Source organism: Dipodomys spectabilis, unplaced genomic scaffold (genome assembly GCF_019054845.1).
Source record: "Dipodomys spectabilis isolate Male_0828 unplaced genomic scaffold, ASM1905484v1 ptg000018l, whole genome shotgun sequence".
In the NCBI taxonomy this organism is placed as follows: domain Eukaryota; kingdom Metazoa; phylum Chordata; class Mammalia; order Rodentia; family Heteromyidae; genus Dipodomys; species Dipodomys spectabilis.
Genome location: NW_024870695.1, coordinates 14568298 through 14590329, shown reverse-complemented (window position 1 = coordinate 14590329; position 22032 = coordinate 14568298). Strand labels below are relative to the sequence as shown.

The 22032-nt window shown below is 46.4% G+C and overlaps 1 protein-coding gene and 1 long non-coding RNA gene across 4 annotated transcripts in view; one reads left to right on the top strand and one right to left on the bottom strand.

The window, feature by feature from the left end:
- The first annotated feature begins 47 nt into the window (after positions 1 to 47).
- On the top strand, positions 48 to 21422 carry LOC122100691. Of its 2 annotated transcripts, XR_006146232.1 has the most exons (5): positions 48 to 111; positions 8028 to 8235; positions 11245 to 11348; positions 15887 to 15979; positions 21140 to 21422. It is a non-coding gene; the product is annotated as an uncharacterized LOC122100691 (long non-coding RNA). The 2 variants fall into 2 exon arrangements; XR_006146229.1 differs by lacking the exon at positions 11245 to 11348.
- Sp2 (Sp2 transcription factor) overlaps positions 5027 to 22032 on the bottom strand; it is a 29844-nt gene continuing 12838 nt past the window's right edge. For both annotated transcript variants that reach the window (XM_042670982.1, XM_042670992.1), the window contains 6 exons: positions 19733 to 19806; positions 17866 to 18843; positions 9984 to 10296; positions 8007 to 8181; positions 7561 to 7754; positions 5027 to 6255 (listed from right to left, as the gene is read on the bottom strand). In XM_042670982.1, the coding sequence (XP_042526916.1) occupies positions 6155 to 6255; positions 7561 to 7754; positions 8007 to 8181; positions 9984 to 10296; positions 17866 to 18843; positions 19733 to 19806 (1835 nt within the window). In that variant the 3' untranslated portion in view covers positions 5027 to 6154. The remainder of the gene's footprint in view (positions 6256 to 7560; positions 7755 to 8006; positions 8182 to 9983; positions 10297 to 17865; positions 18844 to 19732; positions 19807 to 22032) is intronic.

Genomic DNA, 22032 nt, shown 5'->3' with positions numbered 1-22032 from the left:
GAGCTCTAGTAGAGAAAGCCGAAGTCCAATCGGCAGCGCCTTTGGGGGCGGGAGCAGAGACAAGGAAATGCTGTCACCGCTGTTAAACACGCACGTGGAGTTTTGTTAAAGGTATAGGGATTGCTTCACCCCAGATGGGGGTGGGAGTGGGGGCGGGAATCCCTGGGGGCTTTGGAAGAGCGCTCAGTATTAGCACCTCCTCTGGGATTGAAGGGATTAGGGCATGTGGTACCTCTTGGGAGGGGAGATTGGTGGGCTGTGGAGGGCAAAATGGAATTCAGGGCCAGACTGAAAGTGGCAAGGACCACAGAGAAAGGAAAGAAACTGTGACTTGAGAGTGGGCGAGGTTGAAGTGATTTGTGTACCATTCATAAATTATTGTGTGGTGGGGATGAGGGGATGATCCTTTAGGGACTAGGATGAGAAAGAGACTAGGGTGAGAAGGTAGAGAGCTGAATGAGAAGGAGAAAGAGGGAAATTTGGAATTAAGATATCACAGACCAAGCTGGGCACTGGTGGTTCAAGCTGTTAATCCTGCCCACTCGAGGTTGAGCTCTGAGGATCATAATTAGAAGCCAATTACATAGCAAAAAGCTAGAAGTGGAAGTGTGACTAACCTGGTAGAGTTGCCATCCTTGGGGGAAAAAACTAAGGGTGTGCTACAAGCCCTGCGTTCAAGCCCTGTACCAACACACACACACACACACACACACACACACACACACACAGAGATATCTGGACTAGGCACCAACGTGGTCTGAAAGTATGAGAATTCTGAGATGAAGTTCCTGCCCAAGAGAGGCTTATAATCTGTAGGAGAAGTAAATCTGTGAGCCAAAGAAATGTAGCTCCTGCCAGGCGCTGGTGGCTCACTCCTGTAATGCTAGCTACTCAGGAGGCTGAGATCTGAGGATCAATGTTCAAAGCCAGCTGAGGCAGGACAGTCAGCAACACTTATCTCCAATTAACCACCAGAAAACTGGAAGTGGCACTGTGGCTCAAGTGGTAGAGTACCTTGAGCTGAAGAGCTGAGGGACAGCGCCCAGACCCAAAGTTCAAGCCCCATGACTGACCAAAAAAAAAAAAAAAAAGGAAAGAAGGAAGAAAGAAAGGAGGGTAGCTCCTTAACAGATGTAAGGAAAGGGGAACAACTAGATTTGGCATACTTGTAATTCCAGCTACTTAGGTGGCTGAGGTAGGAGGGGCAAAAGTTCAAGGCCAGCATAGACAATTAGCAAGACACCCCCCATCTCAAAACAAAAAATTAAGAAAGGGAATGACAGTAGCTCAGTGATAGAACTAAGTACTTTCAGGAGGCTCTGAGTTCAGTCCTTAGTATCAAAAGTGTGTGTGTGTGTGTGACAAAAACAAGGGCAAACAGCCTACATATAAAGAGAGCAGTTTGTACACTGGCACAGGAGAGCAGTTTGTACACTGGCACAGGGTAGTGGGATTTGAACTTAGGGCCTGTGCACACTGTTCTTTAGATTTTTTGCTCAGGGCTGGCACTCTACCACTTGAGCTACACCTCCACCTACAGCTTTTTGGTGGTTAATTGGAGATAAGATTCACTTAGAGCTGGGTGCCAGTACTCACGCCTGTAATCCTGGCTACTCAGAGGCTGAGATCTGAGAATCTCTGTTCAAAGCCAGCCTGGGCAGGAAAATCCAAGAGACTCTAATCTCCAATAAACCACCAGAAAACGGAAGTGGAACTGTAGCTCAAGTGATAGAGCACTTGCCTTGAGCTGAAGAGTTGAGGGACAGTTTCCAGGCCCAGATTTCAAACCCCATAACAAACAACAAAAAAGAAAAAAAAGATTTGATTAGATTTGTCTGCCTGGACTGGTTTTATAATAGGATCCTCAGACCTCAGCCACCTGACTAGCTAAGATTACGTGTGTACCTTGCAGTGATTCTGTTTTTATTTATTTATTTATTGCTGGTTATGGAACTGAAACTCAGGGCCTGAGGGCTGTCACTGAGCTCTTTTGCTCAAGGCTAGCTCTACCACTTTGAGCCAGTGTCACTTCAGTTTTCCAGTGATTTATTAGAGACAAAAGTCTCGGGGCTGGGAAGGTGGCTCAGTGGTAGAGCGCTTGCCTTGCATGCTCGAGGCCCTGGGTTCGATTCCTCAGCACCACATAAGCAAAAAGAAAAAAGCCGGAGCCAGGCGCTGGTAGCTCACGCCTGTAATCCTAGCTACTCAGGAGGCTGAGATCTGAGGATCGCGGTTCAAAGCCAGCCCGCTCAGGAGAGACTGTGAGACTCCTATCTCCAATAAACCACCAGAAAACCGGAAGTGACGCTGTGGCTCAAGTGGTAGAGCGCTCGCCTTGAGCTGAAGAGCTGAGGGACAGCGCCCAGGCCCAGAGTTCAGGCCCCACGACCGTACCCAAAAAAAAAAAAAAGAGTCTCACAGACTTTCCTGCAAATCTTCAGATCTCAGCCTCCTAAGTATTCCTAGGATTCCTAATCCTCCTAGGATTACAGACTGAGCAATCAGCACCCGGCTGATTTTTTTTTTTTTTTTTTGTCGGTCATGGGCCTGAACTCTGGGACTGGGTGCTGTCCCTCAGCTCAAGGCTAGAGCTCTACCACTTGAGCCACAGTGCCACTTCCAGCTTTTTCTTATGTGGTACTGAGGAATTGAACCCAGAGCCTCATGCATGCAAGGCAAGCACTCTACCACTGAGCCACCTTCCCAGCCCGATTATATTTATTTATTTATGTCGCTTGTGGGGCTTGAATTCTGGGCCTGGACGCTGTCCCTCAGCTCAAGGCGAGCGCTCTGTCACTTGAGCAACATTGCCACTTCCGGTTTTTTGGTGATTAATTGGAGATGAGTCTCTCCAGGGCTGGGAAGTGGCTCAGTGGTAGAGTGCTTGTCTCCACATGCATGAGGCCCTGGCTTTGATCCCTCAGCACCACATAAGCAGAAAAAAGCTGGAAGTGGTGCTGTGGCTCAAGTGGTAGAGTGCTAGCCTTGAGCTGAATTGCTGAAGGACAGCGCCCAGGCCGAGTTCAGGTCCCATGACTGGAACCCCCCCCCCCAAAAAAAGAAAAAAAAAAAAGAAACTGGGGGAGGACTAGGAATGTAGCTCAGTGGTGGAGCACAAAAAAAGATATAGGTAGGTAGGTGGATAGATAGATATCTAGATAGGAAAAAAAGTGCTAGATTTCAGATAGCTTCTTTCTCTCCCTTGATAATTGCCAAGGAAGTTTGCAGCTGACTCCTTTTCTATATTTTCCCTTTGTTTTGAAGATAATGAGTAGGCTTGTGTTGTTCTTTTCTGCTTCATAGGATTTAGTGTCAGATCACAAAGCAGCCCTGCAGAGCATGAGGACAGGGAAGGAAGAAGGCTGCTCATGCTACCGATGCAACTCTGAGTGGGAGAAATGAATTTTTTTTAAACTGATATAAGTATTTCTTTTAACCCTACCATCCTCAAACTTTGTGTGTGTGTGTGTGTTTTGCCAGTCCTGGGGCTTGAACTCAAGAGCCTAGACACTGTCTCTGAGCTTCTTTTGCTCAATGCTAGCACTCTACCATTTGAGCGGCAGCACCACTTCCAGCTTTTCTGTGTATATAGTACTGAGGAATTGATCCCAGAGCTTCATGCATGCTAGTCAAGCACTATACTACACTAAGCCACATTCCCAGCCTACAATAAATTCTTTTTTTTTTTTCTTTTTTGTGGGTTGTGGGGCTTGAACTCTTGAGTCTGGGTGCTCTCCCTCACTCTTCAGCTCAAGGCTAGCTAGCGCTCTACCACTTGAGCCACAGTGCCACTTCCGGTTTTCTGAGTGGTTTTTATTGGACTTTCCTGCCCAGGCTAGCTTTGAACCGTGATCCTCAGATCTCAGCCTCCTGAGTAGCTAGGATTACATGCATGAGTCACTAGTGCCTGGCTACATAAATTCTTTAACTCCCTCTAACTCAGGCATCCTATGTGAAGCAGGGTAGTCAACTGACTAGTCTAATGCCAGGGTCCATCTATCTGTTGGTCTCTTATTGTCACACAGACTTTATTATGTAGGGAAAGGATCTCCATGGTACTAACAAAGAAGAAATCAAGTACAGAGAAACTGGCTCCATCTGAGATGTATGTCATTTTATTTTTCAGCTATGGTGGTCAGCTGGCTCTAAGGAAAAGCTACTTGCCAGCGGTGCAAGTGCTGGTAACCAAAAAAGGGGAATGGACAGTTTAGGAGCTCCAGTACTCCTCAGCAGAGCTGCAATCCTGGCTGGCCTTCTGAGGGTGAGTTAAATGCAGTTCTCTGCTTGCTTGAGGTGAACTTGCTTCTGCTTCTGCTTCAGCTTGGGTGAGGCATACCCTTACTTCCCAGTAATTAAAACAAACAAAAAACATTCTGGGCTGAGAGGCATGCTTTCAGTAGTAGAATATCTGAAATACATGAGAGGACCCGAGTTCAAAGCCCACCCCCAAAAAAGTTCCCACAAGCTATCACTTCTGCATGCCCTTACTCAAACCAAAAGGCACCAGTCCTGGATGGTGGGAAAGGGGACAGAAGGCAGAATCTGGGGCCAGCAGAATCTAGGCTCCCCAGCCTTTAGTTGCTAGGCTCTCTGCTTGGATCTCCACCTCAGGAAGGTAGCCTTCTCTGGCCCTTAGGGAACTGCATTTGCTAAGGACCCTGGGCCTTCTGGAAGTGGCTGGGCCAAGGCGTCTCCTCCCTGCTTTCCAAGCTTCTTGCTAATGGGTTATGAAGCCAAAGCTCTCCTGGGCAGGGGCAGTGAGTGCAGAAGTCGAGAGGAAGTCCTGCTGTGCCCTGCCTCAATGAGACCTGCTTTATGGTAGAGCCCACAGTGGCTCCTGGATGCAAAAAGCAGAAACGTCTGGATTGGCCTTGGCCTCTGACATCTCTGGAAGTGCTGAGAGCCTGAGCTGTAAGGTGAGGCACATGTGCTCACAGCCCCTTTTGGACTACGGCCTAGGTTCGTCGGGACCCCCCTTTCCCAGCCCCCTGAGTTAAAAGACAAAGGAAGCCCAACTGCCAAGGAGCAGACTTTGCCTCAGGCAACTAAATTTATTAGCAAGAAAAAATTTTGCCAGCCCAGCACTGACCAACAAAGTACATCGTTAATAAAGGATAACAAATCTGTCACTTAATTCATAAAACATACCTCAAGCAGTTACAACTAAAAATAAAGTTGGATTTTAATTTAAAAGCCTCAAAAATAACAAGCAATATGTTTTTCTTAAAACATGTTGTAGACACAATCGTCTATTATACAATATACACTGTACACAGTAGAGCTTGGGCAGCTGGGGCAGCAAGATGGGGAGGGAGAAGGTTAGGATGGGAAATGTTTTTATGTCAAGTCAGATCTGAGTTGAAATGCTGTGTCACTTAGAAAAGAAAACTGCTAGAGGGAGAAAAAAATTCCTATGTTCATCATTGCCCCCCAAATCCTAAATCAAAAAAGGCATGGGAGAGATGAATACCAAGGAAAAGAAGAAGGGAGCAATTAAATAAAACTTCTTTAAAGCACACACATACACAGTGTTCATCATCTGAAGTACAGAGTATAAGGCAACGTTCTCCATAGAAAAAGGGGAGCAGGGAAGAGTCCGAGGACATCTGACCTTTGAAGGAGGAAGTTGGAATGTCTGGAGGAGCGCCATGGCAGGGCTGGGCAGTGGAGTGAAGGTGGCCTCCCAAGCCTCTGCAGAGATGAGTGCCAGTGGGAGGCTGGGTACAAGGTCCCAGGGCATCCCTAGTGACTGAAGGGGCCAGGGAGGCACACCCAGGAGGAGAGCATGGCAAGATGGGACTCCGGCAGTGCTGGGAGTGTCAGGAGTGGGGTGGGGCAGGGCGGGGCTCACTTTGCTCCTTGAAGGAGTGAAATGCATGTTTTTCCTTTGGAAATAGGGTTCCCATGCGTCCTAGTTCAGAACGTCTCAATGGGCATGGCCAGCGTCCATGGTCTGGGCAGGCCAGGAGCTCTTGGTGAGAAGGGAAGGGCCAGGGCAGAGCCAAGGGCTTCAGAAGGAAGAGAGCAGAGCCCCTCCTGTGGGGACACAGTTGCAGAACAGGACGAGCTGAGGGCAGCTGTGGGGCCTGTCTGCCGGGGCCCAGGCCACACAGACGAAGGATTGCATCTTCAAGGTCTCCCACTTCAGTCACTCTTATAAGTTCTTCGTGACCAGGTGGGTCTTGTAATGCTTGGTAAGGTGGTCACTCCTCATGAAGCGCTTCTGACACTGGGCACACTCGAAACGTTTGTCCCCTGGAAGAGGAGATGTTGGTCACCTACACAGTCCCTGTGGAGCCACCCCAAAAAAAGGAGGAACACACGTGACAGGCTCTTAGTAAAGCCAACTGGTTTTGTCTCCACACTCTGTCCACCTCCTGCTTATAGGATTCCGCCCCGTGATCTGTTGATCTAGCTCTTTGACCAATTCTCACTTCTCTGACCCACACACCAACAGTGTGCTTTGTTCTAGTCCTTGTCCCACTGTGCTGGAGCACCTGCACCTCACACATCAGGATGTTCACTCTTTCTTTGTTCTGATCTGTGCCCCTTGAACTTTACACGTGGATCAACATCTTCTCCCTTTTAGGGAAACCCCACACTGCCTTCTAGTCTTGCCAATCCTGAGCATGCATACCCTGACCCAGACTAGGTCAGCTGCTGTTCAATGTTTACTTTTCACTTCAGTAGGAGCTACAGGGATAGGGGTCTAACTCACAGGAGCAATCACTACAGCTGTTTGTAAAGCACCACACACAAATCCCTGGACATGCTCAAGAAAACTTCAGATGACAGGTAAATATTTTTCTATAGCTTTGTATTTTTCTGTCCCAGTACTAAAACATTTAACTATGATATCAAACCCGTGGTCTCAAAAACAGTATTGCCTAGGATATAAATGAGTAAAAAAAGAGGGCTGGGATGTAGCTCAGTGGCAAAGCGCTTGCCTAGCAAGTGCAACGTCCTGGGTTCAATCCCCAGTACCAAAAAAGAAAAGACAAAAAAATACAGTTAAAAAAAAAAACCCAGCCGGGCGCTGGTGGCTCACGCCTGTAATCCTAGCTACTCAGGAGGCTGAGATCTGAGGATCAGGGTTCAAAGCCAGCCCGGGCAGGAGAGACCGTGAGACTCCTATCTCCAATAAACCACCAGAAAACCGGAAGTGGCGCTGTAGCTCAAGTGGTAGAGTGCTCGCCTTGAGCTGAAGAGCTGAGGGACAGCGCCCAGGCCCAGAGTTCAAGCCCCACGACCGACAAAAAAAAAAAAACCCAAACAAAAAATGAGTAAAAAAGATAAAGCAACTAAGGGAAAATCAACAGGGAGATGACAGCAAGAGAGCAGCATGGGACAGCAGGGTACTTGTACATTACATCTGTGCTTATTAACAGCTCTGGAGGAATGCAGAGATGATGTGATACAATGACATGCTTTGAGGACACTGTGATACAGACATGGCTTGAAAGAACTCTCCAGGTAGCCTGGACAGTTGGTAGTCTTGCTAAGTGTGTTGGGAGTGATGAGGCACAGAGGGCAACAGTGAGGGTGCAGCAGGTAGCTGACCTGTGTGAGTACGAGCATGCCTTTGGAGCTCGTCGCTTCTTGTGAACCTCTTCCCACAGAAGAACCAATTGCAGACGAAGGGCCGCTCGCCAGTGTGCAGGCGCACATGGGCTCGCAGCAAAGACGTCTTCCGGAAGGTCTTGCCGCAGTCAGGGATGTGGCACACATGCTTCTTCTTGCCCTGCTCTCCAGACCTGAGAATCGGTTGAGAGTGGGGTGGAAGAGACAGGAAGTGGGGAAGGAGGAGGTAGAACAGGAAGTGGGGAGTCAGGATGAAGAGCACAGAAAAGGCAGGAGGCAAGTGGCATGAAGCCACCAGTTCCCTCTGCATTTGGGCCACCTCAAAGTCCTGAGCAACTGTCCCATGGGCGGGTGTGGGGATGGGGGTGGGGTTAGGGAACAGGGTACATACCAGACTGCTAGTTTGATCCCAACTCTTGAATTACCTCTTTTCCCCATCTTTGCAGTTGGGACACGTGCAGGCCATGCGCCGCCGCTTCTCCCCAGGCTGGGCCTCTCCCGCCAAGGCCTGCTCCATCTGCAGCTGGATCTGGGTGGGGCTCAGCCCACTGATGGTGAGGTTGTTTCCAGAAACGTTCTGCACTGTCAGCTGCTGCTGCCCTGTGAGAAGGACAGAGAAGGACACAACTCAGGGCAGGAAGCCTGAAACCTCAGGTCAGTCTCTTCCTTCTGTAGATGATAAGGATGGTCATCAGGGCAGGTAATATTTTTTAGAGCCAGCCTATCAGATCCCTTAAACAGACTCATAATTGTTACATGGATTCAGAGTCAGCCAATTCTCTAGACCATTACACTCCACTGGCAGCATTTATTTGAAGACAGTTTTACTTGATTTCAGTAGGGAAGTTTATCTTGTCTTGGAACATTCTTCCTGAATCTGTCCAGCCTGTGTTCTAGTGAGCTATCAACTGTTTTCAAGGAAGTTTTCAAGGACTTCTGTTTGTGTAAGAAAAAAAGCAAAAAAGCTGGGGGCTGGTGGTTCACGCCTATAATCCTAGCTACTCAGGTAGCTGAGAGCTGAGGGTCACAGTTTAAAGCCAGCCCTGGCAGCAAAGTCTTGAGACTCTTATCTCCAAAAACTACCAGAAAACTAGAAATGGCACTGCTGCTCAACTGGTAGAGTGCTCGTCTTGAGCTGAAGAGTTGAGGGACAGCGCCTAGGCCGAGCTCAAGCCCCATGACCAACAACAACAACAAAAAAAGAAAAAAGAAAAGAGTGAGGAAAAAGTTCTATGACTTTGAGAAATCAAGTCCTCTTGAACAGTTTTTCCTTCTCCCTGTTGTAGTCCCAATGGGAAAAAACAAATGCCTAAAGTGCTAAGAATTAAGGACTAAAAAGAGTAGAGTTTCAGAAAGCCCCCACTGCCTTGAAAACTGCCCCTCACCCAACTGCAGACTGCAAAGAATTCTTTTTCTTTTCTTTTTTTTTTTTTGAGTCATAGGGCTTTAACTCAGGGACTGGGCTCTGTTCTTGAGCCTCTTTGTACTCAAAGCTAGCGCTCTAACACTTGAGCCACAGCACCACTTCTAGCTTTTTCTGAGTAGGTTTACTAGAGATAGTCTCACTTACTTTCCTGCCGAGGCTGGCTTTGAACTGCAATCCTCAGATCTTAGCCTCCTGAGTAGCTAGGATTATAGGCGGGAAACTGGCACCTAGCAAAGAACTTTTTTCCTAGGAAACTCCAATGTATCCTTTGATTATTGCCCAGGATGCTTTTTTTTTTTGGGTCGGTCGTGGAGCCTGAACTCTGGGCCTGGGCCCTGTCCTTCAGCTCTTCAGCTCAAGGCTAGCGCTCTGCCACTTGAGCCACAGCGCCACTTCCGTATTTTTCTGCTTATGTGATGCTGAGGAATCAAACCCTGGGCCTCATGCATGCAAGGCAAGCACTCTACCACTGAGCCACTTTCCCAGCCCCCCTCTCCCCCACCCCCCCAGGCTGCTTTCACAGTGTAAAATATCACTAGTGAACTGACATGCAGCATAGCTGTCCCACTGCTGAGGGCTCTTCCTTTCCTCCCAAGCTCAACGCCAGTCTTTCTAAGAAGCCCTCTTGACTTCCTTTACCTGGAGTTTCTCAGGTCTTTGGTCTGGACCAAAATAATTTGCATAATTAGTGTGTTACTTAGAAAGTTTTCCTGGGCATGTCTAGTTTTCTCCATCCTATTCAAGGTCTGAAGTTGTCAGATGGGGGTGGGGCAGCATGTGACTTACCCTATCCCACAGTACTACTGTAAGGACTATGTGGGAAGACATACATGGGCCTACTCTTAGGCCGGAGGAACCAGGCAAACAATGGGTAGCATCCTCACTGCTGCCACTGGGAAGCCTCAGGCTTGCCTAGTTCCCACATTCTGGGCACACAGCTCTGCTGCCACCACCTTGGCCATAGGCCTTCTCTCACCGCCCGTGTTGGTGATGGTGACAGGCACACCCTGGACTTGAACACCATTGATGTTGATGGTCTGCATGGCTTGGGCAGCTGCCGCCAGCTGTGCAGCATTCAGGCTGATGATGCTTCCAGCAGGTGCAATCTTTGGCAGGGGACGCTCTTTTCGGAGAATTGCAGCAGAATGCTTTTTGCTGGTCCCACTCAGATGGTGAGCTCTGGGTGCAGGGCTGCTACAGGTCGTGGTTGAAGTGGCTGCAGCTGTTGCTGGGGGGCTGTCCTGGACGAGGACAGTCTGCACCTCCCCAGAAGGTGTTCGGATATAGACCTGAGAAGGCCAAAAAGAAGTGAGTGTCCTAGAGAGTATCTATCCCCTGAATGAGAACTAGGCATCTCTGTCGGCCCCAATTCCTACAGCGTGCCCAAATCTACATTAATACACAATCTTCACCAAGGGCTGATGGCCTCCCTGTACTAAGCTGGCTATGGAACTGAAACCTTTATTTACTTAACATAGAAAAAGATGTTCTAGCTGGGTTCCAGTGGCTCATGCCTATAATCCTAACTACTCAGGAGGCTGAGATCTGAGGATTGTGGTTCAAAGCCAGCCCAGGCAGGAAAGTCTGTGAGACCCTTTATCTCCAATTAACCACCAGAAAACCGGAAATGGTGCTGTGGCTCAAGTGGTAGAGTGTTTGCCTTGAGCTGAAGAGTTGAGGACAGCGCCCAGGCCCAGAGTTCAAGCCCCATGACCAACAAAAAAAAAAAAATATGTTCTTCTAGAACTGGAGAACCAGATGGCAGTATATTATGAATGATCATCAAATAAAAATAGTCCTTAATAGCCATAGGTTAATAGAAACAATTTCTCTCCAATTTACAACGACATAAAGGGAAAAGTATCATTGTTAATGAGTAGTTGGAAATGTGAGGAGGGTTTCTGTGGGGGGAGGACAGCAGCAAACTGGCAGAGGAAGCTAAAGAGCCCATGGGACTGGTTATATTGGAGGAGACTGATCCAGAAAAATCAAGGAAGAATAATGGGAGTGAGGTCTCCTGACAGAGAGAAGGGAGTTACAAATACAGAGAAAGCTAGAGGAAACCCTGTGGTGTCAGATAGAATTAGAAACATTGGTGGAAATTCAGGGGTTTAATAAACAGAAATATAAGTAAAAATGTGTACCTGTATGTCTGCATATGATCTGTATCTATTTGTACTTCTTAGCTATAACCACCAAAAAGGCCTTAGCATCTAAATCCCATGCTCTACTAATAGGAACAAGGACTCCTTGGGGAGAGAGCTGATTTTCAGGGTTGGAGCAGGGAAGACGGAAGAGCCTGGAACAACTGCTGTATTGGGAAGTAAGGAAATACAGCATGGTAAGACTGTGCAAAAAGAACATAAACTGGGGGGCTGGGAAGGTGGCTCAGTGGTAGAGCACTAGCCTTGCATGCCTGAGGCCCTGGGTTCAATTCCTCAGCACCACCTAAGAAAAAAGCCGGAAGTGGCGCTGTGGCTCAAGCGGTAGAGCACTCGCCTTGCGCTGAAGAGCTGAGGGACAGCGCCCAGGCCCAGAGTTCAGGCCCCACGACCGGACCCCCCCCCCAAAAAAAAAAAAAAAGAACATAAACTGGCTGTAGGGGCTTATATGTACACCAAAATAATTATATTAACCCACACAATCTCTTGAATAAAATAGGAGTCCATGAGTCTCTACTAAAAAAGAGCATGACAGAATTTTAAAACTCCTATTATAACTTCCGATAAGAGCAACCAGGACTCCAAAGAGAAATGGTTGGTTTAAGGCCACAGTTGAGAAGATACAAGTTATGAAATTTTGACACATGCTTCAACATGGATGAACCTTTAGAACATTCTAAAAAAACTAGTCACAAGATCACCTATAGGGACAGGGTGTGACTCAAGTGGTAGATTGCCTGTCTAGCCAGCATGAGGCCTAAGTTTAAACCTAGTACTACCAAAAACAATAAGACCAACCACCATATGAATACATTTATACACAGTGTTCACAATTTAGGCAACAGAGAAGCAGAAATAGACTAGTCGGTGGCTGAGGGGAGAAAAGTGGAGAGAAAGGAGTAAATTAGACAGTGTGGCACGACCATACTACATAATAATGTACTGTAAAGAAACTCAAAATCACTGAAACGTACACTTTAATAGGGCAAATTTTATGGCAAATAAATACCTCGATTGAGCTGAAGAAAGGGGGCGGGGGAAGGACAGGCTTATGTCAAATGGGAATAAGCCAACCTGAAGGAGTTTCAAATGGCCAAAGTCAGAACAGTTAGAGCAACAAAATTGACTTATAACCTGAAGTATGAAACAATTATACATTAGTACATACAAATATTAATGAGGAAAAAGAGACAAATTCTCCTTCAGAGGGATTCCAAATAAAATGTGTAGATAAACCTCTTTTAGGGCTGGGAATGTAGTTTAGTGGTAGAGTGCTTGCCTAGCATGCATGAAGCCCAAAGTACCACATAAACAGAAAAAGCTTGAAGTGGCTGTGTGGCTCAAGTGGTAGAGTGCTAGCCTTGAGCAGAAAGAAGCTCAGGGACAGTGCCCAGGCCCTTTTTCAAACCCCAGGACTGGCAAAAAAACCCCCAAACAAACCTCTTCTAGGATACAGAACCTAATTCCCACTCCCAGTCCCCATGTTGCAAGACTTAGCTTTATTGCCAAATAGAGAAAAACAGGAAAAATCTCGACTTGCAATGAAGACACCTAGCAAACAATTACCCAGTAATAAGTGCTAACACTGCCAGGAGTGTTCTGTTTTCCTGATAAGAGTGTGAGGGACATTTTTGCCCCTGCTATTCTTTTTTTTTTTTTGTCCATCGTGAGGCTTGAACTCTGGGCCTTGGGGCTCTTCCTTAGCTTTTCAGCTCAAGGCTAGTACTCTCCTACTTGAGCCACAGTGCCACTTCCAGTTTTCTGGTGGTTTATTAGAGATAAGAATCTCATGGACTTTGCTGCCCCTGCTGGCTTTGAACCACGATCCTCAGATCTCAGCCTCTTGAGTAGCTAGGATTACAGGAGTGAGCAACCAGTAGCCAGCTAACCTCTGCTACTCTTTACAAAAACCTCTAACTTTAACTTCACTTAATAATCACCTGGAATCTAGGAAAGATAGGACTGACTGATAACATTTTTATGAAAAGGGACTGAAACTACCACTAAGAAACAATGGAGGGAAGGTGGCTCAGTGGTAGAGCGCTTGCCTTGCATGCATGAAGCCCTGGGTTCGATTCCTCAGCACCACATAAGCAGAAAGAAAAAAGCCGGAAGTGGCGCTGTGGCTCAAGTGGTAGAGCGCTAGCCTTGAGCTGAAGAGCTGAGGGACAGCGCCCAGGCCCAGAGTTCAGGCCCCACGACTGGACCCAAAAAAAAAAAAAAAGAAAGAAACAATGGAGCATTCACAGAACAAACCACTACCTGGCAAGGAAGACTTCTTTATCGAGCCCAGCGATGTTAACTTCTTGGAACTCCTCCCAAATAGGGACTGAATTACCTGTCAACCAGGCCTTACTTGGACCAAGACTGTTGTAACTATGCATACCTTCTCACTCCTGCCCCAAATTCTCCATATTTAACCTAAAACTCATTTCTATTCCTTGAAGACTGCTTGAAGTTGATGGCGGTAAGTAGATCTTACATGGAACTCCTGGAGTTTGGGCCTGGGGTCTAAAACACTGCTTTATACTATAGAGGTAAAATTTACTTAGGGCGGAGGAGAGGGGACTGAAGTATACAGAGGTGAAAGGGGAATCATAGTAGCAAACTTTGCTTGAATGATTCAGGGAAAAGGTTCTTTGTAAAGAACTTTCTTCTATGACTTTTTATTTATTTTTGGTCAGTTGTGGGGCTTCAACTCTGGGTTTAGGCGCTGTCCCTCAGCTCTTCAGCTCAAGACCAGTGCTCTAGCACTTGAGCCACAGTGCCACTTTTGGTTTTCTAGTGGTTTATTGGAGATAAGAGTCTCACGGACTTTCCTGCCCAGGCTGGCTTTGAACTGTGATCCTCAGATCTCAGCCTGAGTAGCTAGGATTACAGGTGTGAGCCACTGGCACCCGGCTTCTTCTATGAGTTTAATTAGGGTTATTTATTTATTTAGTGGTAGTACTAGGTTTAAACTCAGGACTTTGTACTCTACCACTTCAGCTATGCCCCCAGTCTTGGGGTTATTTTTTTTTTTGCCAGGCCTGGGGCTTGAACTCAAGGCCTGGGCACTGTCCTTGAGCTCCTTTTGCTCAAGCCTAGCACTCTACCACTTGAGCCACAGCACTACTTCTGGCCTTTTCTATTTATGTGGTACTGAGGAATCGAACCCAGGGCTTCATGCTTGCTAGGCAAGCACTCTACCACTAAGCCACATTCCCAGCCCTCTTGGGGTTATTTTTATTTCCTGAGTTACTGAGGACTGTCTCTCAATTAAAAACAAACAAACAAGCTGGGTGCTAGCAGCTCACATCTGTAATCCTAGCTACTCAGGAAGCTGAGATCTGAGGATTACTGTTTGAAACCAGCCTGGGCAGGAAAGTTCATGAGACTCTTATCTCCAATAAACTACTGAGAAAAAGCTGGAAGTGGTACCGTGGCTCAAGTGGCAGAGTGCAAGCCCTGAGGAAAAGAATCTCAGGGACAGTGCCCAAGCACTGAGTTCAAGTCCCAGGACCCACACAGAAAAACAACAACAAACAAAAAACCTCATTGTCATCCTTAAATACCAAAATCTCTTAACTATTTCTTTTTTTTTTTCTTTTTTTTTTTTTTTTTTTTGTTGGTTGTGGGGCTTGAACTCTGGGCTTGGGCACTGTCTCTTAGCTCTTCAGCTCAAGTCCGGCACTCTACCACTTGAGCCACAGCCCCACTTCCAGTTTTCTGAGTGGTTCACTGGCGATAAGAGTCTCACAGACTTTCCTGCCCAGGCTGGCTTTGAACTGTGATCCTCAGATCTCAGCCTCCTGAGTAGCTAGGGTTACAGGCATGAGCTACTAGTGCCTGGATATTGTTATTTTTATATCTATGGAGGGGGGTATTGTTTTTGAGACACGATTTCCCTAGATAGTATGCCTTGAACTCCTAATCTTTCCGCCTGATCTTTCCGCCTGGTCTGTGGAGTGCTAGGAATATAGATGTATGCCAGCACACTCTGCTTAACAAACCTTTTTTTCTTTTTTTTAAAGGTTAGGTAATAAATATTTTAGGCTTTGTAGACCATAGTTTTTGACTCGGCTACTAACTCTGCTATTATAGCACAAATGACTGTGTCAGTATTCTAATGAAACTTTCTTTAAAAAAAAAAAGTAGGGACCAGATGTAACCTGAAGGCTAAAGTCTACCAAAAATTTTCCTTGACAGTCCTGGAGCTTGAACTCAGGGCCTGGGTACTGTCTCCGAGCTTCTCTGCTTTTTTTTGCTCAAGGCTAGCATTCTACCACTTGAGCCACAGCACCAATTCCGGCTTTTTCTGTTTAGGTGGTATTGAGGAATTGAACCCAGGGCTTCATGAATGCTAGGCAAGCACTCTACCACTAAGCCACATCCCTAGTCCCCCTGAACTTATTTTTCTCAAGGCTAGCACTCTACCACTTGAGTCACAGTGCTACTTCTGGCTTTTTCTGCTTATGTGGTACTGAGGAATCAAACCCAGGGCTTAATGAATGCTAGGCAAGCACTCTACCAATAAGCCACATTTTCAGCCCTAGGAATTTATTTAACTACAAAAATGGAAATAGTTTAGATATAGTTAATAGGCATTAGTTATATAACTGTCAAACTTTCAACACACTAGAACAAAGATTAGGTAATCATTTTTTAATGTTTTAGCTAAATTTTTTTTTTTTGGCAATAGCTAAATCTTTATGCATCTGTATTATTATTTCCTCAGGAAGACCTGGCTTATGTCTTGCCTCCATCAACTCAAGATGTGGGACTTCACAGAAAGGAAGGCAACACTGCTGCCATCTGCACACCTGAACAGGTATCACTCAGTATTTCAGTGATAATGGGACCTCATATATATATATATATATATATATACATATATATATATATATATATATATATCATATATATATAAAATAAATGATTTGTAAAACAAATCAAAGCTAGTTGGGCACCAATGGTCTATATCTGTAACTAGCTACTCAGAAGGCTGAGATCTGAGGATCAAGGTTTGAAGCCAGCTTGGGCAAGAAAGTCCATCAGATTCTTATCTCCAATTAACTACCAAAAAGTCAGAAGTGGAGCTGTGGCTCAGGTGTTAGAGAATTAGCCTTGAACAAAAAGAGCTACTCAGGACTGAGATCTGAGGATCACAGTTCAAAGCCATCCTGGGCAGGAAAGTCCAGTGAGATTCCCATAACCACTCAGAAAACAGGAAGTGGTGCTGTGGCTCAAGTGGTAGAGCACTAGCCTTGGGCTGAAGAGCAGAGGGACAATGCCCAGGCTCAGAGTTCAAGCTCCATGACTGACAAAAAAAAAGAGAGAGAGCCATGCGTCGGTAGCTCCCACCTGTAATCCTAGCTACTCAGGAGCCTGAGATCTAAGAATCACGGTTCAAAGCCAGTCTGAGCAGGAAAGTTCATGAGACTCTTATCTCCATAAAGCACCAGAAAACCAGAAGTGGTGCTGTGACTCAAGTGGTAGAGCTCTAGCCTTGAGTTGAAGAGCTGAGGGACAGCGTTCAAGCCCCACCATCACTACCACCAACAACAACAAAAAAGAGCTCAAGGATAATGCCCATGCCCAGGGTTCAAGCCCCAGGACTGGCATCACAAAATAAAACAAAAGCTGATCACTGGTGGCTCACACCTTTAATTCTAGTTACTCAGGAGGCTTAGATCTGTGACCACAGGTCTGAAGGATCACAATCTGAAGCCAGACTGGGCAGACAAATCTGTTATCTCAATAACCAGCAAAAAAATGGGTTGGAGGCTGACTAAAGTAGTAGAGCCTCAGCCATGAACAAAACCCCTGAGTTCAAGCTCTAGTACCAGCCCCCCCCCCCCCCCAAAAAAAATCAGCTCACAATATGCCACAGGGTGGTGGCACTCTACTGTAGACTTCTAACTTCCTACTGTGTGACTTATGTCCCCAGCTTTGTGTCAAGGGCAAACCTCTGTCACTTACTCCTTTCTTTATATAGATAACGTAACTTTAGTTTAAATATTCCTGATATAAGCTGTTCCTACCTATTGTTTTTCTTGTCATTAACAAGGATCAGAATGTTTCTCATTTCTTACTTTACATCAAATTCTATGGTTCTTACTGGGATTTCTTCATTCTTGCTATTGTTCTGAGTAATTCTACAATAAAAAATGAACTTTATTACTAAAATATATAATCTGCTGTTAATTAATCCCCTAAGACATTCCATAAAGAAAAAGAACAAGCCAGGTGCCAGTGGCTCACACCTGTAATCTATCTTCTCAGAAAGTTGAGATCTGAGATTTGAAGTTCAAAGCCAGCCTGGGCAGAAAAGTAAGATTCTATCTCCAATCAGCCCGCAAAAACACTAAACTAGGGGTGTGGCTCAAATGATAGAGTGCCAAAAAAGTAAGTGAAAGCATAAAACAGAGTGAAAAAAATAAGTAAAAGCATAAGGTACTGAGTTCAAGCCCCAGTACTAGGACAGGAGAAAAAGAAAAACTAAGTTTCATCTGATTTCTACATCTGATAAGCAGTACTTAGCCCAAGATCTGAAAAGAGCCCATTTGTCAGGTAGAAATTGCTTGCTACTCTCTGCCTGCCTGGAATGTTTCTGACTCCCAACACCCCGGTGAGCTGATTGCCCTCACCTCCAAAAGCAAGCCAGAGGAAGAGTAACCAGAGGAAGAGAGGGAGGCAGGGCAGAGAAGGAGTTACCTGAGTAGGTGTAGACTCAGTTGTCTGTATCTGAAAGCTCTGAGAGGGCTTCTGAGGGACGGTGGGGAGGGTGGCAGATGCAGCCTGCACCACTCGCAGTGCCTGCTGGGGAATCTGCACCACCTGCTGCTGTTCAGCTTTGGGGGGCACCACTTGCACCTGCTGGACCACAGCTGGCTGGCCCCCACCTGGGCTTTGAACAATGAGCAGGTTGTTTCCTGCCTGGATGATGTTGTCTGCTGTGGTCTCAATCAGCACCGTTTCCACCTGCTCAGCTACAGCCACTGGCGGCTGGGAGACAGGAAGGGTCTTCTTCCTGACTTTCTTATTAGTCTTAGACAGAGGCGCAGGAGGGCTTTCGGTCAGGAGCTGAGTGGCAGCCCCTGCATCGCTGGCATTCATCAGGTTGTTGACAGGTAGAGTGAGCGTCACATTGCCACCCCCTCCCGTCAGCTTCACCACATTGGCCCCACTCTGCACTGGGGTGGTAGTTGTACTAGACTTCTGGACAGGGGCTGGCTTGATGGGGACAGGCTTGTTGTGGCTGGATGGTGAGGGGGTGATGATGGCTTGGTTAGTACCAGGGATGATCTGAATCTGGTTGGTGAGATTGGGCTGCACCTGGATGGTTTGGGAACTGCTTGCCTGAATCTGAGGGACTGTCTGGTACTGGATATTTGTGTTGGATCGAGTCCCTTTGTTGATCATGGTGGGATTCTGGATAGCAAAAACCAGCTGGCCTCCAGGATAGGAGGTACTTAGCTGTGAGCCCTGAATCTGCAGTATGTTTCCTTTGGAGGACAAGATGCCGAAGCTATTCTTGCTGGGACTGAGAGGCAGAGGGGCAGGTTTGATAGGGACCAGTTTCCTTGGTGTGGGCTGGGGTGGAGCAGGAGGTGTCACCGCAGCTTCAACTGCTGGTGGGCCAATTTTGCTACATGTTGCAGCAAGCAGAGCCAATGGGGATGGCTGAGAGTCCTGAAAAAGCATCAAAAGGAAGGAGTGAGACTGAAGTCTGTGACTAGCCACCTCTCTTCACCGCAACATTCCCCCACCCCACCCCACCCCCACACACATACACTCTAGCTCCTGTTGGTTTCTCCATGAGGCTAAGGGAGAAAACATGGGAAATGACTTTCTCTGGAAGGAACTCTCCAGAAGCAGTCCCTGGCCAGGGTGAACTAACAGTGTCAGCCAGCAATTCCTCCTGCTGACCCTGTATTATAGCAGGGACAGTGCTACACCTGCAGGTCTCAAATTGGGTTCTGTGGGCCCACCATACAAAATTGGGGGGAAGGAGTTAAACAGGAAGGACAGACACTTTAGTATGTTTTCTAGGGATGGTAATTATGCTCCCTGGACTGAGAAGGGCTGTTCTGGAGGCAGCAGCGACAGGACAGGTTCTAGCAGAAGGACTGCTGAGCTTAACTCTGGTCTTTCCACCTGACCCACTTTGGTACCTTAGGCAAATGACTATTGCTTCTTGGATAACAGAACCTTCCCAAGACTCATGTCCTAGGATGTTTACTGTAAGAGAATGGAAAGGATTTTCTTTTCCTTTTTTTTTGGTTGGTTGTGGGGCTTGAACTCTAGGCCTGGGTGCTGTCCCTGTGGTCTTCAGCTCAAGGCTAGCAATCTACCACTTAAGCCACAGCGCCATTTCTGGTTTTCTGAGTGGTTTATTGGAGGTAAGAGTCTCACGGACTTTCCTTGCCGGGGCTGGCTTTGAACCGCAATCCTCAGATCTCAGCCTCCTGAGTAGCTAGGATTACAGGCGTGAGCCACCGGCGCCCGGCTTGGAAAGGGTTTTCTGAGTGTGGTGAATGTCGTCCAAGCAGCCTGCCCTCAAAGCCCACTGCCCACTTGCCTGGGTGGTGGCGGCTGGCTGCAGGTAGTCACTGGGACTGACAGCAGCAGTGGCAGCCATGCTCGTCTGTGGATCTGTTGGAAGAAAAGATACGGAGTAATGCAAAAGACAGAGAGCAGAAAAGATCCCAAGGCTCAGTTTGTTAATGGTACTGGGGTTTGAACTCAAGGTCTTGGGTTTGCTAGGTAGATACTCTACTACTTAGGCCATGCCCCAGCCCTTGTTGCTGCTTCTCTGAGAGAGAGATTAAACAGCCTTCTCCCCATGTTTCCACTTTAGGGTGGCAGTCCAGCACTTGTCAGTAAACCTCCTCTACTCACACTGAAGTCTCTAAGCCTATATATGGACAAAATGGGGCAATTGTTCTCTTGTACTTTTTTGGAGGAGGTAGTGGTAGTACTGGGTTTTGAACTCAGGATCTTGTGCTTGCTATGCAAGTATGCTACCACTTGAATCATATTTCCATTTTTTTCTGGTTATTTTGGAAATTGGGGGGGAGAGGGTTAGTGAACTTTTTCTTCCCAGGCTGGCGATGAACTGCCATATTTCTCAACTTTCTGAGCAGCTAGAATTACAAGCATGAGTTGGTGGCACCTAGCTTTAGTAATTTCCTTTTAAAAATGAACAGGTGCCAAAGATCACTGGGGACTGTTCTTTAACCACATCCTACACATTGTAGGGCCTGTGTGTGTTTATAAGCACAGTCCTATAGTTTTAGGGGCTAATGAGGAGAGCTTCATTCTGTACATTCAACCCATGATACACCTGTGCAAAGGAAAAGGTAACATCTTTTTCAGAAGCAATGGAGGCCTGTGTCACTTGGCAAAGGTACACTGCAGGGAAGGTGTACAGGGGGCCCAACGAGTCCAGTCTGTACAATACATGACTGAAGCCAGTAACTGGTTCCACCAAATATCCTCTAAGAATGTTGTTGATTTTAGTTTTACTAGCTTTTTATAGTTATTTGTTAGTTTGCTTTTGCTTTTCTTTTGAGATGGAGGTCTCATTTTGTAGCCAAGGCTGGCTTCAAACCCTTCTGTCTCAGTCTCCCAAGTGCTGGGATTACAAATAGGGACTACTACCCCCGCTTTAGTTTGAGGTTCTTATAAAATTAAGTAAAATTAACATTTTAGTGAGCTAATGTAAGTCAACCCCCAAACACCTTTTCCTTTAGAGCACTGTTGTTCAAACTGTTAGACCATGAGCCACAGTTATAAAAATAATTTATTTTGGGGCTCAGGACATAGGTTAATAATTAGTACTTGTTTAGCATGCACAATCCCAGCAACACACACATGCTCACACACACAGTAATCAAAATAACTTACTTCAAAACCTAGCATGCATGCATGCACTTATGCACACACACACACTCATGCAACAAATCCCTGTCCTGTGCTCATATAGGAAAAGTTGGCTGAAATAAGACTGAAAGAGTGGTTCAGATGGTACAGCACCTGCCTACCAAGCAAGCATGACACCCTGAAATCAAACCCAGTACCACCAGAAGTTTCCTGAAACAAAATTTGTACTTACTACCATGTGATTTTGACATTTTTCTGCTTTATATTAAAAGTGCTGATTGTGACCCATTAAATTGCTTTTATACTTAACTGGCTGAAAAATACAGCTTTGGTCTATATACTACCAAAGTTTGAGAAAAAGTAAAAAGATCTAGAAAGTAAGTTAAATTGGCAGATATCATAGAACTTCAAACAATGGGTGTATTAGGGTGAAAGGTTGGCATAATACTAAGAGTACCAGGCTTTAGAATTTAGATTGAATTCTAAGTGAGACTTCTGACTGTGGGTCCATCCACTAGTGTGGTGGTCAGGTGCTCCTTTCAGATTTACAGCACCACCATCTTCAGGGTTTCTGTGAGGCTCCAATTACTTACTCAAAAACATCAAGCACAGGGACTGGCATGTGTATATGGCATTGTAAAGTTTAGTAAATCCTGCACTAAGGTCAAACAACAAGAACAGGCCAGGTGCTGGTGGCTCATGCCTGTAATCCTAGCTACCCAGGAGGCTGAGATCTGAGGCTTGTGATTCAAAGCCAGCCCAGGCAGAGGAGACTGATTTCCAGTTAACCACCAGAAAACCAAAAGTGGCACTGTGGCTCAAAGTGGTAGAGTGCTAGCACTGAATAAAAGAACTCAGGGTCAGGCTCTGAGTTCAAGCCCCATAACCACCACCACCACCACCAAAAACAAGAACAGGCCAGACACCAATGGCTCACACCTATAATCTTAGCTACTCAAGAGGCTGAGATCATGGGGCTAGGAAGGTGGCTCAGTG